The sequence below is a fragment of the Ochotona princeps genome, chromosome 6, assembly GCF_030435755.1.
Source record: "Ochotona princeps isolate mOchPri1 chromosome 6, mOchPri1.hap1, whole genome shotgun sequence".
Taxonomy (NCBI): Eukaryota; Metazoa; Chordata; class Mammalia; order Lagomorpha; family Ochotonidae; genus Ochotona; species Ochotona princeps.
In genome coordinates this window covers 88,066,422-88,083,865 of record NC_080837.1, presented here as the reverse complement: position 1 = coordinate 88,083,865, position 17,444 = coordinate 88,066,422, and the positions used below count along the sequence as shown (strand labels likewise).

At 56.3% G+C, this 17,444-nt stretch overlaps 1 protein-coding gene across 4 annotated transcripts in view; it reads left to right on the top strand.

Annotated features, from left to right (window-relative positions):
* Positions 1–17,070, top strand: part of NTRK3 (neurotrophic receptor tyrosine kinase 3) — a 196,065-nt gene extending 178,995 nt beyond the window's left edge. For 2 of the 4 annotated variants that reach the window (XM_058666615.1, XM_058666616.1), the window contains exons 15-18: positions 846–1,089; positions 8,792–8,833; positions 15,188–15,346; positions 16,352–17,069. In XM_058666615.1, the coding sequence (XP_058522598.1) occupies positions 846–1,089; positions 8,792–8,833; positions 15,188–15,346; positions 16,352–16,537 (631 nt within the window). In that variant the 3' untranslated portion in view covers positions 16,538–17,069. Of the gene's footprint in view, positions 1–845; positions 1,090–8,791; positions 8,834–15,187; positions 15,347–16,351 lie in introns of all 4 variants that reach the window. The other 2 variants (XM_058666613.1, XM_058666614.1) reach the window with 2 other exon arrangements.
* Positions 17,071–17,444: the final 374 nt, after the last annotated feature.

The window sequence follows — 17,444 nt, the reverse complement described above, 5'->3', positions numbered from 1 at the left end:
CTGCAGCATTCTCCACAACTCTGCTCCTGGTTTTGCCTCTTCAGCTGGTGCTGTCAGATGGGCTGGTGGGTTCCCAGCAGCTGCGTGAGGGGCGTGTGTATTTCCCTCTTCTTTGTGAGCTCCTGTAACAGATATGCATCCTCTGGTGCTGGTGAATGTGATGTTTACCAATCACTTTCAGTGGACACTGAAGGACCTGTTTCCTCAGGCTGCTCTTCCTGCAACCTCTTGGGGAAGGAAGGCCTGGCCCTGTCTGCTCTCAGGGTTCCTGGAGCACTGACAGGCCCGTGCAGCAACTCAGGTGCTAGGATGCCAAATCTGGGGCTTGGTGTTGGATGTGGGGTTTTCCAGGTCTGTATGCCTATGCTGTCAGGAGCTTAGCTCATCCCTGAGCATGGAGCATGGACTCCCATGTCCACTGCTGACCACCTGAAACTGATGGGAAATGCACACGAGTGAGTTCCGCCCATCAGTCAGGTTGCTGGGGCTGGGCTGGACCTACTGCACAGGCCCTAGGAGTGTTCCTTCCTGCCCTCCTGCTGACCCCAAGGCTGTTGACCTGGTGACTCTGCCCATGTCACAGCATGGAGGAGGAGGATCAGTGTTGCTACCACCCTCTCCCTGGGAGATCCGGCCTGTGCCTGGTGAGGTTCATGTGGCCACCTGCTTGTTGTTTTATCTTGTTGGGGTCTGGGCTGCAGTTTTGCCCTCATTTAGTCATTTCAGGTGAATTCACCTGGCTTGTGTCCTTCTCATGGGGACCTCCAAAAGGACATGGCAGGGCCCACAGTCCTTCCCCCGGAGTGGCTAAACCTCTGTCCTGCTCCTTCCCTTTCCCCTCGAAGGGCCCATGGTCCGGACGCAATGATCCTCGTGGATGGGCAGCCGCGCCAGGCCAAGGGCGAGCTAGGGCTCTCACAGATGCTGCACATTGCCAGCCAGATTGCCTCTGGCATGGTGTACCTGGCCTCGCAGCACTTTGTGCACCGTGACCTGGCCACGAGGAACTGCCTGGTGGGGGCCAACCTGCTGGTGAAGATTGGTGACTTTGGCATGTCTCGGGACGTATATAGTACAGACTACTACAGGGTAAGTGGCCTTCCAACCCTATGACTGGGTTATGGGATGAGTGCCTTGCTTGTCTGTCATCGTCCATGGACCCTGTCCCTTGGTGCACATGATGCACACGCTTGCCCGAGCATGCACTTGGCAGCTCTCAGCCACCCCAATCCTAACATGTAACATGTGTGTTTACTATTCTGTTGGGGGCCCTACCCCTTTCTGCGCACGCATTTAACTGGGCTGTCTCTGAGCATTGTCCTCTCATCCACATTGTGTGCTAACTCTTCATGCAAACAGGTGCACGCTGGACTGGCCCAGTAAAGGATGACGTCCTAATGTCTCCCAGCCCAGTTCCCATCCAGACTCACCAAAGATGCTGTCTCCCTCATATGATCTCTTGGCCAAAGGGAGACCCCAGATATGAGTCACACAGCAGGTGCTAGTGCAAGGAGAAAATGGGGAGGGGTATGGAAGGCATGATCACACAGGAGAGGAGAGGTGTGGCCAGAGCCATGGCAGGAGCAGGTGTGACCAGAATCCTGTGGCAAGGCAAATGTGGCCAGAGCCGCCATGGCCGGGCAGGTGTGGCCAGAATCCTGTGGCAGGGGCAGGTGTGGCCAGAGCCCCCATGGCCGGGCAGGTGTGGCCAGAATCCTGTGGCAGGGGCAGGTGTGGTCAGAGCCCCCATGGGAGGGCATGTGTGGTCAGAGGCCCCATGGGAGGGCATGTGTGGACAGAGCCCCAATGGGAGGGCATGTGTGGTCAGAGCCCCCATGGCAGGGGCATCTGTGGTCAGAGCCCCCATGGCAGGGCATGTGTGGTGATAGTCCCTGTGGCAGGGCATGTGTGGTGATAGCCCCCATGGTTAGGGGCATGTGTGGTGAGAGCCCCATGGCAGGGAGGGCATGTGTGGACAGAGCCCTTGTGGCAGTGCAGGTGTGGTCAGAGCCCCCATGGCAGGGCAGGTGTGGCCAGAGTCCGTGTGGGAGGGCAGGTGTGGTATAGTGTCTCAGTTAGGGAGCAGATGGAAAGAGCAGACCAGCAGGTGTGGACAGCCCAGTGGGTGTGGATAGCCCAGCATGTGTGAACAGCTCAGCATGTGTAGACAGCCCAACAGGTGTGGTAGCCCAGCAGGTGTAGACAGCCTGACAGGTATGGAAAGCCCAGTAGATGTGGACAGCCCAGGAGGCGTGGACAGCCCAACAGGTGTGGACAGCCCAACAGGTGTGGACAGCCCAACAGGTGTGGTAGCCCAGCAGGTGTAGACAGTCCAGCAGGTGTGGACAGCCCAAAAGGTGTGGACAGCCCAGCAGGTGTGGACAGCCCAGTAGTTGTGGACAGCCCAACAGGTGTGGTAGCCCAGCAGGTGTAGACAGCCCAGCAGGTGTGGACAGCCCAGCAGTTAGAGAAGGCAGGCTCAAGACAGGTCTGTGTGCTGCCTTCTCATGGAGCAGATCTACTGACTTGGGGACCACTGGATTCTTCTGCCCTGTAGCTAGGCATAATAAGAGAGGGCATGACCCCTTCTCCTGCATGGACGGCTCTGGGGAGGCTATGGTTCTGGGTCCCCTAGGCCTGGGGTGAAAAGTTCAGCGCAAGTGCAGCTGCTGAGGTATGAGTATTGAATGCAGCCACAATGCCTGCAGGAGGGCCAGGAGGCAGTGGGACTCAATGCAGCCATGGTGCCTGCAGGAGGGCCGGGAGGTGGTGGGACTCAATGCAGCCATGGTGCCTGCAGGAGGGCCGGGAAGTGGTGGGACTCAATGCAGCCATGGTGCCTGCAGGAGGGCCGGGAGGTGGTGGGACTCAATGCAGCCATGGTGCCTGCAAGAGGGCCGGGAGGTGGTGGGACTCAATGCAGCCGGGTGCCTGCAGGAGGGCCGGGAGGTGGTGGGACTCCAGGTTTGGTTTTGGGGGCTGAGTCTGGCTCCTAGCAGTTGTGTAGGGAGGGACATGGGGCAGACATGCATTCTGTCAGCCAACTGTGAGATACTGTGTATGCCCCATAGGACCCTGTCCCCAGGTTCCAGATTAGGGGAGATGTCCACACCTGCTGGGCTGTCTGCACCTGCTGGGCTGTCTACACCTAGTGGGTTGTCTACACCTGCTGGGCTGTCTATACCTACTGGCTTGTATGCACTTGCTGGGTTGTCCACACCTACACACCTACGGGGCTGTCTACACCTGCTGGGCTGTCCATACCTGCTAGGCTGTCCACAACTATTGGGGTCCCTGCTCACAGGCCTCAGCACTGGCCCGGGGTGGTCCAGCCTGGGACTCACCCTGGAAACTGTTGGTCTCTAGACTCACAAGCCTCAAACTCTTCTTTCTTGAAAGAATCACGCAGAGCTTCATACCCTGGTACAGTGTAAGTTGCCTCTTAGCTAGTTGCAAATTATGCCATTCCCAGAATATTATAAATATTGACATTCCTGTTATGCATCAAATGAACTTTAAATGCCAGAACCCTTCTACGTGCGCCCATTAGACAGGCAAACACATCTTCAGAGAGCACTTTCTGTAGGCAGTTCCGCTTTGGTTTGTTGCCCCACTAGGTTTTATTGTCTGTCATATACTTGATGCATGAAAGCCTTTTACGTCCTTGCCATCTGGACTTGCAGTGACAAATGTGTGCGATGGTGGGAAGTCAGGTGTTGATTTCCAGTGAGCGTCATCCCCACGGAGGAGGGGTTTAGACTCCGTACTGTCAGGAGGAGTGGGAGCTATGCTGGTGGGCGCCAGACCACATGTAACACCAGGGAATACCCCACAGATTGTGGGGACGGGGGGAGATGCAGGCACAAGTTTCAAGTCACCACAGGAGTCAAGTGATATGACCTCAGATGGAGCTGCCCACTGGAACCCAGGCTGCTGGGGATATGGCCTCAGCACCTAGGCATCCATTTTCCTGGAAGGGGAGGGGCTGATGGCCCCACCCTGCATGGCTGCAAACACAGGGACCCAGAGGCCTGGTCACCTCACAGACAGACGGAGGGGACGTGGTGACCCAGAGGCCCGGTCACCTCACAGACAGGAGGGGATGCGGGGTCCCAGAGGCCTGGTCACCTCACAGACAGACAGGAGGGGATGTGGGGTCCCAGAGACCTGGTCACCTCACAGACAGATGGGAGACACATGGGGACCCATAGGCCTGGTCACCTCACAGACAGACAGGAGGGGATGCAGGGTCCCAGAGGCCTGGTCACCTCACAGACAGATGGGAGGGACATGGGGACCCAGAGGCCTGGTCACCTCACAGACAGATGGGAGGGACTTGGGAACCCAGAGGCCTGGTCACCTCACAGACAGACAGGAGGGGATGCGGGGTCCCAGAGGCCTGGTCACCTCACAGACAGACAGGAGGGGATGCGGGGTCCCAGAGGCCTGGTCACCTCACAGACAGATGGGAGACACATGGGGACCCATAGGCCTGGTCACCTCACAGATAGACGGGAGGGGACATGGTGACTCAAGAGGCCTGGTCACCTCACGGACAGATGGGAGACACATGGGGACCCAGAGGCCTGGTCACCTCACAGACAGATGTGAGATGGACGCTCTGTGTCCCACAGTCACCTCCTAGAGGGGATAGCCCCAGTGTGCACTGTGAGCCCATGTCCTTCCTGGTAAGTTTGTGTTGGTGGAGCTCCCAGAACCACTTGTGTCCTTGTGCCTATGGCAGATCAGACTCCCGCTGGACGCTTGGCCGACCTGTGCTCTCAGTAGGGCACACTGCCCCTGCTGCTGGAACCCGTGCAGGAAGCTGTTCTGCCATGGTTGCTGCAGGGCCTGATCTCCTGTTCACCACTGCAGTTGCCTGAGCCTGTGTCGGTCGATTGACTCGTGTGAACCTGACGTGTGTCGGCCCTAGACACCATGCACAGAGAACTGGTGGTTTATGTTTTTGGTCTGGGCACTTCCTGAAGCATATGTGGTCAGAGAAGTGAACTCTGCCAGTGGCCATTCACCGTTGCTTGGTGCCCTCAGCTGTTTGTGGCCATGGTCACTCACTGTCCTAGGGCAGCTATGACACGTATGTGGTGCTGTGTATATCAGTGTAGGGGTGCACTTGCCTGGGAAGGACAGAGGTGATGGATTTTACAGCACTGATCTTCCCTTAATACATCCTGCCTGCATTTGACATGAAGGCCCAAGAACCTTCTGACTCCTGCAAGCTTGTCCTAGATTCCTGGAAGGGAAGTGCTGGGCTCAGTATCAGCCAGTCCTTGTAGTTCCCGCCTCAGACCCCTCGACTCTGGGTCTGGTCCATTTTCTGATTGTCCCCAAAGGACTCCAAGGCAGTTTCCTTTCTATCCTAGCACCATTTCTCATGCACCTGCAGCCGCGTGTGGCTGTGCTGGGTCCACGTGCACCACTGCGTGCGTCCACCTGAACCCCCATGCTAACCCCATATCTGTGTCCAGGTCCATGGCTGTATGTCCAACTATACCCCTGACCCTATCTGTGTGTCCATAGCAATGTGTACACGTGTCACCCCTCACCCTGTCCATGTGTCACTGTCCCGCTCCCTCCCTCACCTGTCCCTGTGACTGTGTCCCCTCCCTCCCTCACCTGTCCCTGTGACTGTGTCCCCTCCCTCCCTCACCTGTCCCTGTGACTGTGTCCCCTCCCTCCCTCACCTGTCCCTGTGACTGTGTCCCCTCTGTCCCTCACCTGTCCCTGTGACTGTGTCCCCTCCCTCCCTCAACTGTCCCTGTGACTGTGTCCCCTCCGTCCCTCACCTGTCCCTGTGTCACTGTCCCCTCCCTCCCTCACTTGTCCCTGTGACTGTGTCCCTTCCCTCCCTCACCTGTCCCTGTGTCACTGTCCCCTCCCTCCCTCACCTGTCCCTGTGTCACAGTCCCCCTCCCTCCCTCACCTGTCCCTGTGTCACTGTCCCCTCCCTCCCTCACCTGTCCCTGTGTCACAGTCCCCTCCCTCCCTCACCTGTCCCTGTGTCACTGTCCCCTCCCTCCCTCACCTGTCCCTGTGTCACTGTCCCCTCCCTCCCTCACCTGTCCCTGTGACTGTGTCACCTCCCTCCCTCACCTGTCCCTGTGTCACTGTCCCCTCCCTCCCTCACCTGTCCCTGTGTCACTGTCCCCTCCCTCCCTCACCTGTCCCTGTGTCACTGTCCCCTCCCTTCCTCACCTGTCCCTGTGTCACTGTCCCCTCCCTCCCTCACCTGTCCCTGTGTCACTGTCCCGCTCCCTTACCTGTCCCTGTGTCACTGTCCCCTCCCTCCCTCACCTGTCCCTGTGACTGTGTCACCTCCCTCCCTCAACTGTCCCTGTGTCACTGTCCCCTCCCTTCCTCACCTGTCCCTGTGTCACTCTCTCCCTCCCTCACCTGTCCCTGTGACTGTGTCCCCTCTCTCCCTCACCTATCCCTGTGTCACTGTCCCCCTCCCTCCCTCACCTGTCCCTGTGACTGTGTCCCCTCCCTCCCTCAACTGTCCCTGTGTCACTGTCCCCTCCCTCCCTCACCTGTCCCTGTGACTGTGTCCCCTCTCTCCCTCACCTGTCCCTGTGTCACTGTCCACCTCCCTCCCTCACCTATCCCTGTGTCACTGTCCCCCTCCCTCCCTCACCTGTCCCTGTGACTGTGTCCCCTCCCTCCCTCACCTGTCCCTGTGTCACTGTCCCCTCCCTCACCTGTCCCTGTGACTGTGTCCCCTCTCTCCCTCACCTATCCCTGTGTCACTGTCCCCCTCCCTCCCTCACCTATCCCTGTGTCCCTGTCCCCCTCCCTCCCTCACCTGTCCCTGTGTCACTGTCCCGCTCCCTCCCTCACCTGTCCCTGTGACTATGTCCCCTCCCTCCCTCACCTATCCCTGTGTCACTGTCCCCCTCCCTCACCTGTCCCTGTAAACTGTCCCCTCCCTCACCTGTCCCTGTGTCACTGTCCACCTCCCTCCCTCACCTGTCCCTGTGACTGTGTCCCCTCCCTCCCTCACCTGTCCCTGTGTCACTGTCCCCCTCCCTCCCTCACCTGTCCCTGTGACTGTGTCCCCTCCCTCCCTCACCTGTCCCTGTGTCACTGTCCCCCTCCCTCCCTCACCTGTCCCTGTGTCACTGTCCCCTCCCTCCCTCACCTGCCCCTGCGTCACTGTTCCCCTCCCTTACCTGTCCCTGTGACTGTGTCCTCTCCCTCCCTCACCTATCCCTGTGTCACTGTCCCGCTCCCTCCCTCACCTGTCCCTGTGTCACTGTCCCCTCCCTCCCTCACCTGTCCCTGTGATTGTGTCCTCTCCCTCCCTCACCTGTCCCTGTGTCACTGTCCCCTCCCTTCCTCACCTGCCCCTGTGTCACTGTCCCCCTCCCTTACCTGTCCCTGTGACTGTGTCCTCTCCCTCCCTCACCTATCCCTGTGTCACTGTCCCGCTCCCTCCCTCACCTGTCCCTGTGTCACTGTCCCGCTCCCTCCCTCACCTGTCCCTGTGACTGTGTCCCCTCCCTCCCTCACCTGTCCCTGTGTCACTGTCCCCTCCCTCCCTCACCTGTCCCTGTGACTGTGTCCCCTCCCTCCCTCACCTGTCCCTGTGTCACTGTCCCCCTCCCTCCCTCACCTGTCCCTGTGTCACTGTCCCCTCCCTCCCTCACCTATCCCTGTGTCACTGTCCCCCTCCCTCCCTCACCTGTCCCTGTGTCACTGTGTCCTCTCCCTCCCTCACCTGTCCCTGTGACTGTGTCCCCTCCCTCCCTCACCTATGCCTGTGTCACTGTCCCCCTTCCTCCCTCACCTGTCCCAGTGTCACTGTCCCCCTCCCTCCCTCACCTGTCCCTGTGACTGTGTCCCCTCCCTCCCTCACCTATCCCTGTGTCACTGTCCCCCTCCCTCACCTGTCTCTGTGTCACTGTCCCCCTCCCTCCCTCACCTGTCCCTGTGACTGTGTCCGCTCCCTCCCTCACCTATCCCTGTGTCACTGTCCCCCTCCCTCCCTCACCTGTCCCTGTGTCACTGTCCCCTCCCTCCCTCACCTGCCCCTGCGTCACTGTCCCCCTCCCTTACCTGTCCCTGTGACTGTGTCCCCTCCCTCACCTATCCCTGAGTCACTGTCCCCCTCCCTCCCTCACCTGTCCCTGTGTCACTGTCCCCTCCCTCCCTCACCTGTCCCTGTGACTGTGTCACCTCCCTCCCTCACCTGTCGCTGTGTCACTGTCCCCTCCCTCCCTCACCTGTCCCTGTGTCACTGTCCCCTCCTTCCCTCACCTGTCCCTGTGTCACTGTCTTCTCCCTCACCTATCCCTGTGTCACTGTCCCCCTCCCTCACCTGTCCCTATGTCACTGTCCCCTCCCTCCCTCACCTGTCCCTGTGTCACTGTCCCCCTCCCTTACCTGTCCCTGTGACTGTGTCCCCTCCCTCCCTCACCTATCCCTGTGTCACTGTCCCCCTCCCTCCTCACCTATCCCTGTGTCACTGTCCCCTCCCTCCCTCACCTGTCCCTGTGTCACTGTCCCCTCCCTCCCTCACCTGTCCCTGTGGCTGCACTGCTCTCATCTTTCCCCCAGAATGCTGTGTGCTGTGTGATGTGGATGTACCCTGTGCTGCTGCGTTGATTGCAGCTGTGTGTTTGTGCTTATTCACCCATTTCCATGTGGCAGCTTTGGGATTGCAAGTAGCTGGCATTGGGATCATGTCTTTGGCAAGGCCTCTTTCCCCTGAGGCTCTGCAAGTGCTTTTCTAGGCTTTCTGCTAATACAATTATTATTTTGTTTTTATGTTTAGCTCTTTAATCCATCTGGGAATGATTTTTGTATATGGTGTGAGGTAGGTATCCAAGAGGCTTTTTTTTTTCTTTTGGTTATTTGTTGTCCCACCGCTCGGGTACTAACTCCTTGTCTTTTATACTAACTGCCAATATTTACATGTGACTGCCATAGGGCCGGGTGCTCGCTGGGTGGTTATGTTGCTGCTGGACAGAGTGAACCCCTGTGACTCAGCCTCAGAGTTATTCCACTGGACACACTCAGGGCTCATCCTGCCATTAGGTTTTCATGGAGGTTGTGTTGGACAAGTAGATGGATGTGAGGGACGCATTAGGAATTCCTGACCTGCAGGCTTTCTTTTCTTGGAAATGGCATTTATTTTGCATTCCAGACATTTGGATGTTTCCTTCAGATACAGTAGACATATGTGTATATATAAAATATATATTGTATTTTCTAGCACTTTAATCAAAATATAGTCTTCATTTCACACCAACACTCATATCCAAAAGTTGCAAGCATTTGAGTCACTGTTACATGAGGGCTCCATGTCCTTGAGCTGGCGTGGTCGTGTGTTTGGGGACACATGTTGGGCACCAGCAGGCTCGGACTGTCCACACGGAGGATGGTTGGCCTAAAGGGGAATGCACACAGGGCACTGGTGGGCTCAGGCTATTGTCATAGCAGGATGGTGGGCCTAAAGGGGACACACACAGGGCACCGGTGGGCTCAGGCTGTCGTCACAGCAGGATGGTGGGCCTAAAGGGGACTCACACAGGGCACCGGTGGGCTCAGGCTGTCGTCACAGCAGGATGGTGGGCCTAAAGGGGATGCACACAGGGGCACCAGCAGGTTCGGGCTGTCCTCACAGGTGAATGGTGGGAGTGTTCTCCGAATGTTGCAAAGGTCCTACCCTCAGTGAGTCAGACTCAGCTTTCGCTTCCCCAGGTAGCAGTGTCTTTTCTGATTTTAGGTGTTTTATAAGGTATATCTCACACAGTGTAGACCACATACCTATCTCACGCAGTGTAGACTAGTCTGAAGCAATGTGTGTTGCACATCTCTGTGCCCCTGGACCTGATGGCCTGTGCTAAATGTGATGATGTCATCTCAGCCCTTGCAGTCACCCCAAGGGGTTTGGGTAAGACATTGATAGTTTTTCTTTGGAGAGACACAAGTGGCCCCTCAGTGAGCTTCCCAAGAGCCCTGTCTCATGTGCTCATGTGGGTTTCTGTGCAGTTTAACTTGCTTATGGGTTGATGTTCTTGATTTACTGCACTTTCGTCACTGGCCTCTGATTCCCATATGCCCGGGCTGCCTCTGAGGGCTGCTGGCCCCAACCCAGCCCATCTATCCTAACCCTGCCGCTCTGGGGACTGCTGGCCCCGACCCCCCCATCTCTCCTGACCCTAACCCTGTAGGGACTGCTGGCCCCGACCCCCCCATCTCTCCTGACCCTAACCCTCTGGGGACTGCTGGCCCCGATCTGGCTCATCTCTCCTGACCCTATGGGGGCTGCTAGCCCCAACCTGGCCCATCTCTCTTGACCCTATGGGGGCTGCTGGCCCTGACTTGGCCTGTCTGTCCTGACCCTATGGGGGCTGCTAGCCCCGATCTGGCCCGTCTCTCCTGACCCTATGGGGGCTGCTGGCATGGCCTGGCCCGTCTCTCCTGACCCTATGGGGGCTGCTGGCCCTGACTTGGCCTGTCTGTCCTGACCCTATGGGGGCTGCTGGCCCTGAGCTGGCCCATCTCTCTTGACCCTATGGGGGCTGCTGGCATGGCCTGGCCCGTCTCTCCTGACCCTATGGGGGCTGCTGGCCCTGAGCTGGCCCATCTCTCCCCTCTTGTGCAGCTTGGCTCAGTTTTATGCCCATTGTGCTGTGTCACATTCTTTCTTATTCTTTATATTTGCTTTGAAATTCTCAGTTACATTTGATCTGAATCCCTATGACATTTGACACAATGCTTAAGTATTGATTAACTATAACTTCAACCGCAGTTCACTGTGTGCCCGAGTAGGAATTTATTCATTACTACAGAAATATCTTTAAATTTAATCTTGTTTATTTTTTCTCAGTTGGCTTCTTTTTTGTTGGCTGTAGAATCTTAAAACATTCTTTTGTTAATTTTTTGCATTAACTGATGTTAATGCAGAAAATATTTCTCAATTTTGGGGGGATTATTTTTTCTCTTAGTTTGAGATCTTTGGGGCTGAACTAATGATTCTGATGTGAGAATTTTTCAGGCACTATGGTAGCAGTGTGTGCCCTGTGACCATTTGCAATAGAGGCACACATGGTCGTGATGCTCGTGCCAAGCATTGAAGCTCATCCCTGTGCTTGTCAAATGTCTTTTTATCAGTGTCTTCTTGAGCCTACAGTCTGTGAAGAGGGTTTCAGTTCCCAGGTGACTGTCCTTTGTCATGTTCATTTGATTGTAACTGGTGTCCATGTGTGTCCCCTCTATATACATAGTAACTTCATGAATTGTTGTGGCCATACTTGGAAGACTTTTCCAGGTCTGCATGGGACATTACATATGAGATGAGGGGCATCAGCCCCACCCAGCCCTAGGCATTCTGAGCTCCCATTCAGTGTGGGACAAGTCTGCACACACTGAGAGACAAGAAGAAAGACATGGCAGTCTGAGTGGATGCTAGCTGTAGTTCAGGTCCCTTGTGGAGTCCAGCCACCGGACAGCCTGCCCTGGGAGGCAGCAATGGTGGCTCACAGGATTGGGTCCTACTGCACATGGTGGAGCCTGCAGAGTGAGTTTAGACTCCCAGCTTATGTCAGACCCAACCCTGGCTGCTATATGTGTGTCTGGAGTGGAGGGGCTTCTCTCATTCTGCCTCTCTGTCTGTCCAAAGAAGTAAGGTGGCAAGAACGGATGTCAGAGACATAACAACTGCACTGTACACACATGCTCCTGTCACTGTACACACATGCTCCTCTCACTGTGCACACACGCTCCTCTCACTGTACACACATGCTCCTCTCACTGTGCACACACGCTCCTCTCACTGTGCACACACGCTCCTGTCACTGTGCACACACACGCTCCTCTCACTGTGCACACATGCTCCTCTCACTGTGCACACATGCTCCTGTCACTGTACACACACATGCTCCTGTCACTGTACACACATGCTCCTGTCACTGTACACACATGCTCCTGTCACTGTACACACATGCTCCTGTCGCTGTACACACATGCTCCTGTCACTGTACACACATGCTCCTGTCACTGTGCACACACGCTCCTGTCACTGTGCACACACGCTCCTCTCACTGTGCACACATGCTCCTCTCACTGTGCACACATGCTCCTGTCACTGTACACACACATGCTCCTGTCACTGTACACACACATGCTCCTGTCACTGTACACACATGCTCCTCTCACTGTACACACACATGCTCCTGTCACTTGAACACACATGCTCCTCTCACTGTGCACACACATGCTCCTGTCACTGTGAACACACATGTCCTGTCACTGTACACACATGCTCCTGTCACTGTACACACATGCTCCTGTCACTGTACACACATGCTCCTGTCGCTGTACACACATGCTCCTGTCACTGTGCACACACGCTCCTCTCACTGTGCACACACGCTCCTGTCACTGTGCACACACGCTCCTCTCACTGTGCACACACGCTCCTCTCACTGTACACACATGCTCCTCTCACTGTGCACACACGCTCCTCTCATTGTGCACACATGCTCCTCTCACTGTGCACACACATGCTCCTGTCACTGTGCACACACGCTCCTCTCACTGTACACACATGCTCCTCTCACTGTGCACACATGCTCCTCTCACTGTGCACACATGCTCCTGTCACTGTACACACATGCTCCTCTCACTGTACACACATGCTCCTGTCACTGTACACACATGCTCCTGTCACTGTACACACATGCTCCTCTCAGTGTGCACACATGCTCCTGTCACTGTACACACACATGCTCCTGTCACTTGAACACACATGCTCCTGTCACTGTGCACACACATGCTCCTGTCACTGTGAACACACATGTCCTGTCACTGTACACACATGCTCCTGTCACTGTACACACACGCTCCTCTCACTGTGCACACATGCTCCTCTCACTGTACACACACATGCTCCTCTCACTGTACACACATGCTCCTGTCACTGTACACACATGCTCCTGTCACTGTACACACACGCTCCTCTCACTGTGCACACATGCTCCTGTCACTGTACACACACATGCTCCTGTCACTTGAACACACATGCTCCTGTCACTGTGCACACACATGCTCCTGTCACTGTGAACACACATGTCCTGTCACTGTACACACATGCTCCTGTCACTGTACACACATGCTCCTGTCGCTGTACACACATGCTCCTGTCACTGTACACACATGCTCCTCTCACTGTACACACACGCTCCTCTCACTGTGCACACATGCTCCTCTCACTGTGCACACACATGCTCCTGTCACTGTGCACACACGCTCCTGTCACTGTGCACACACGCTCCTCTCACTGTACACACACGCTCCTCTCACTGTGCACACATGCTCCTCTCACTGTGCACACATGCTCCTGTCACTGTACACACACATGCTCCTGTCACTGTACACACACATGCTCCTCTCACTGTGCACACATGCTCCTCTCACTGTACACACACATGCTCCTGTCACTTGAACACACATGCTCCTCTCACTGTGCACACACATGCTCCTGTCACTGTGAACACACATGTCCTGTCACTGTACACACATGCTCCTGTCACTGTACACACATGCTCCTGTCACTGTACACACATGCTCCTGTCGCTGTACACACATGCTCCTGTCACTGTGCACACACGCTCCTCTCACTGTGCACACACGCTCCTGTCACTGTGCACACACGCTCCTCTCACTGTGCACACACGCTCCTCTCACTGTGCACACACGCTCCTGTCACTGTACACACACATGCTCCTGTCACTGTACACACACGCTCCTGTCACTGTACACACATGCTCCTCTCACTGTACACACACATGCTCCTGTCACTGTGAACACACATGCTCCTGTCACTGTGAACACACATGCTCCTCTCACTGTGCACACACATGCTCCTGTCACTGTACACACATGCTCCTCTCACTGTACACACACATGCTCCTGTCACTGTGAACACACATGCTCCTGTCACTGTACACACATGCTCCTGTCACTGTGAACACACATGTCCTGTCACTGTACACACATGCTCCTGTCACTGTACACACATGCTCCTGTCACTGTGCACACATGCTCCTGTCGCTGTACACACATGCTCCTGTCACTGTACACACACGCTCCTCATTCTTAGCAATCTCTGTCTTCCAACTCCTTTTCCCTCCTTTGGCCTTCTGTGACGAGCACACTTTCCCTCTTGGTATTTGGTTGTATGACCATTGTTCTGACAGAAACTCATCTTCTCTTCGCAGTCATTCCAGTGTACTGAATCTGGGGCTGAGGTTACTGTAGATGCACAACCATCCATTTAGCCTCTTATGGGGTCTTGGCCCACTCCTTTTTCCTCCGTGAGGGTTGGGCTCGATCATATCCCTTCCTTGGTCTCCTAAGTAGGGGGTGGCCTGAAAGCTGTGAGCCAGGTCTGGTATGAGGAGCAGTGCAGTCCTGTCCTTCGGGATGAGGACCTTGGTATCTTCATGACCTCACAAGAAACCTTTGTCAGTTGGAGCAGCAGCCACTGCATTTCTGGGGTGTCTGCATGGTTGTGGGGTGTGGGCTCTGCTCGGCTTCTGTTCGTCTATGTCATCACACCTGGCAGAGACCCCACAGCCCCATCCTTCCCTGCTCCAGGTGGATGAGGCTGATACCTCTGCCTGTGTGAGGATAGAGCTGTCCATCTGTATGTGGGCAGATATCCCACTCTGTAGCTGAGCTCTGCCAAACACTGGCTCCTGGGCTGGGCAAGGGGGAGCCCTTGGACTCCTTTGCTTAACCTGCCCTCCTCTCCTGTCCACCACTGTCTCCTGTGGGCCTCCATCCATGTGGTTACTTGTGTTCCCCCCACTCCTAGAGCCCCTCGTGCCCAGTGCTGAGTGCCGAGTGCCAAGTTTAGGTAGAGGTCACAGCCCTGCCTCTGTGGGGCATGCCCTTGGGAATAGCCACCTGACCCTCCCACAGCCAGAGTGTGACTCACATCTGGGGCTTCTTGCTATTTGCTGGGGCCCCCAGGGCCTCCTTGAGACTGCATTTACTGCATCCCAGTCCTGAGGAAGTATCTTCCCTGTGCTATCCCTCCTACGGCCATTGTGGGCTGTGGGTCTGGACATCAGTGTTTCCTCATGCCCTTTGTGGCTGTGCTTGTAACATAGTCACGGCTGCGGCATCTATACACATGGTGCCTGTCTCTGCCTGCCAGGTGGGAGGACACACTATGCTCCCCATCCGTTGGATGCCGCGTGAGAGCATCATGTACCGCAAGTTCACAACGGAGAGTGACGTCTGGAGCTTCGGGGTGATCCTCTGGGAGATCTTCACCTACGGGAAGCAGCCCTGGTTCCAGCTCTCCAACATGGAGGTGGGCACCGGCTGGGGCAAGACTCTGGCACATCCCTGGGATTGGAGCAGGGGTGAATTCTGGGGGTGCTGTGGGTGGGCATAGATGAGTGTGGGCTGTATGGAGGGGTATGGGTGGGCATGGTCTCTGTGGGAGCCATGGATGGGCATGGGTGGGTATGAGCTGCACGGGGCTGTGTGAGAACATGGAGGGGCACAGGTGGATGTAGGCTGCATGGGGGCCATGGGTGAGCATGTGATGTATGGGGGATATGGGTGAGCATGGGGGGGCGTGGGCTGTGTGGGGGCCATGGATGGACATGGGGGGGTGTGGGCTGTGTGAGGGCCATGGATGGGCATAGGTGGACGTGGGCTGTATGGGGGCCATTGGTGAGCATAGGTGGGCAAGGGCTGTGTGAGGGCAATGAATTGGCAGTCCTATTTTGTTCTGTTCTCCTCACCTCAGTGATTTCTAAGGGTTGGGAAAGAGGCACCTTGGTCCTAACACTGGACATTCACCTGATGGCCTCTGCTAGCACAGAACCCACTTGTTATCGCTTCCTCAGAACCAAGACACAACCTGGGCTCTGCGCACTCACACATGCATGCACACACATGCTGTCAGATGCACACACATGTGTGTGCTCTCACATGTGCACACAATGCCATCATGTGTACACACATGTATTCACGCACACTTGCGCATCTGAACACGGCTCCATGCTGCATGGTGGCCCTGGACTGTGGGTGTGTTTGTGCTGAGCAAAGCTTGTCTCTCAGGGGTGCCTGAGACAGCACAGGCTCAAGGTCAGGCTCCTGGCAGCAGCCAAGTGTCTCTGGGCAAGCTGACCACCTAGGTGCTCACAGAGCCAGACACTCCATCATGCTGTGGTGTGAACTTCAACCTTTGCCCCTTTCTCTTGAAGGAGGCAGGGGAGGGCAGAATAGGGCTCCAAGGCATACAGGGTGGGGGCAGCATGGGCCCCCAGGAGGTGTGCAGGCAATGACTGCGCCGTGCCCTCTGCAGGTCATCGAGTGCATCACGCAGGGCCGTGTGCTGGAGCGTCCGCGCGCCTGCCCTAAGGAGGTGTATGACGTGATGCTGGGCTGCTGGCAGCAGGAGCCACAGCAGAGGCTGAGCATCAAGGAAATCCACAAAATCCTGCTGGCGTTGGGCAAGGCCACCCCTGTCTACCTGGACATCCTGGGCTAGCCGGCCCGCGACTGCCTCCACGGGTCCCCGCCCCTTCCCGAAGCCAACATCTTCATATAAACTCAAGTGCCTGCTACACATAAAACGCAGTAAAGATGAACGGGAGCCTGGAAGCTGGTCTGGTGGCTCCGCACACAGCTCCCTCTCACGTCTGCCAGAGCTGTGGCATGGGAGCGGGGCCAGCACCGCTTGCCACCACAGGGGCTGAGAGACGGCCACTGCTGGGCCAAGGGCTGCTGCCCCTGTGTGTGCCGAGGGAGGGCTCACTCTCCTCCTGCTGCCTCCTTCCCCCACTCTGCCTCTCCATGTCGGATGATTTTCTAACTTGCCCCTCTGGAAAGTAAGACCTTGATGCTGTGGGCATCAGATGTGGCACCCACGGGATTTTGAGCAAGCACTGCTACTCTAGGACATGGGGGCATGCACCTGGCCTGCAGGACACCCGAACAGGACACGGGACACAGTCAAGGCTGTAAGACCTGTGGGCACACATCAGGCCTGCAGGATACAGGGCACAAGTCAGGGCTGTAAGACCCACAGGCACACATCAGGGCTGCAGGACATGGGACACAAGTCAGGGCTGTAAGACCCACAGGTACACATCAGGGTTTCAGGACATGGGACACAGGACTGTAAGACCCACAGGCACACATCAGGCCTGCAGGACATGGGACACAAGTCAGGGCTGTAAGACCCACAGGCACACATCAGGCCTGCAGGACATGGGACACAAGTCAGGGCTGTAAGACCCACAGGCACACATCAGGCAATCAGGGCACGGGACACAGTCAGGACTGTAAGTCCTGCGGGCATAGATCAGGCCTGCAGGACACGGGGCACAATCAGGGTTGTAAGACCCAGAGGCACACATCAGGCAATCAGAGCACAGGGAACAAGTTGGTGTGGG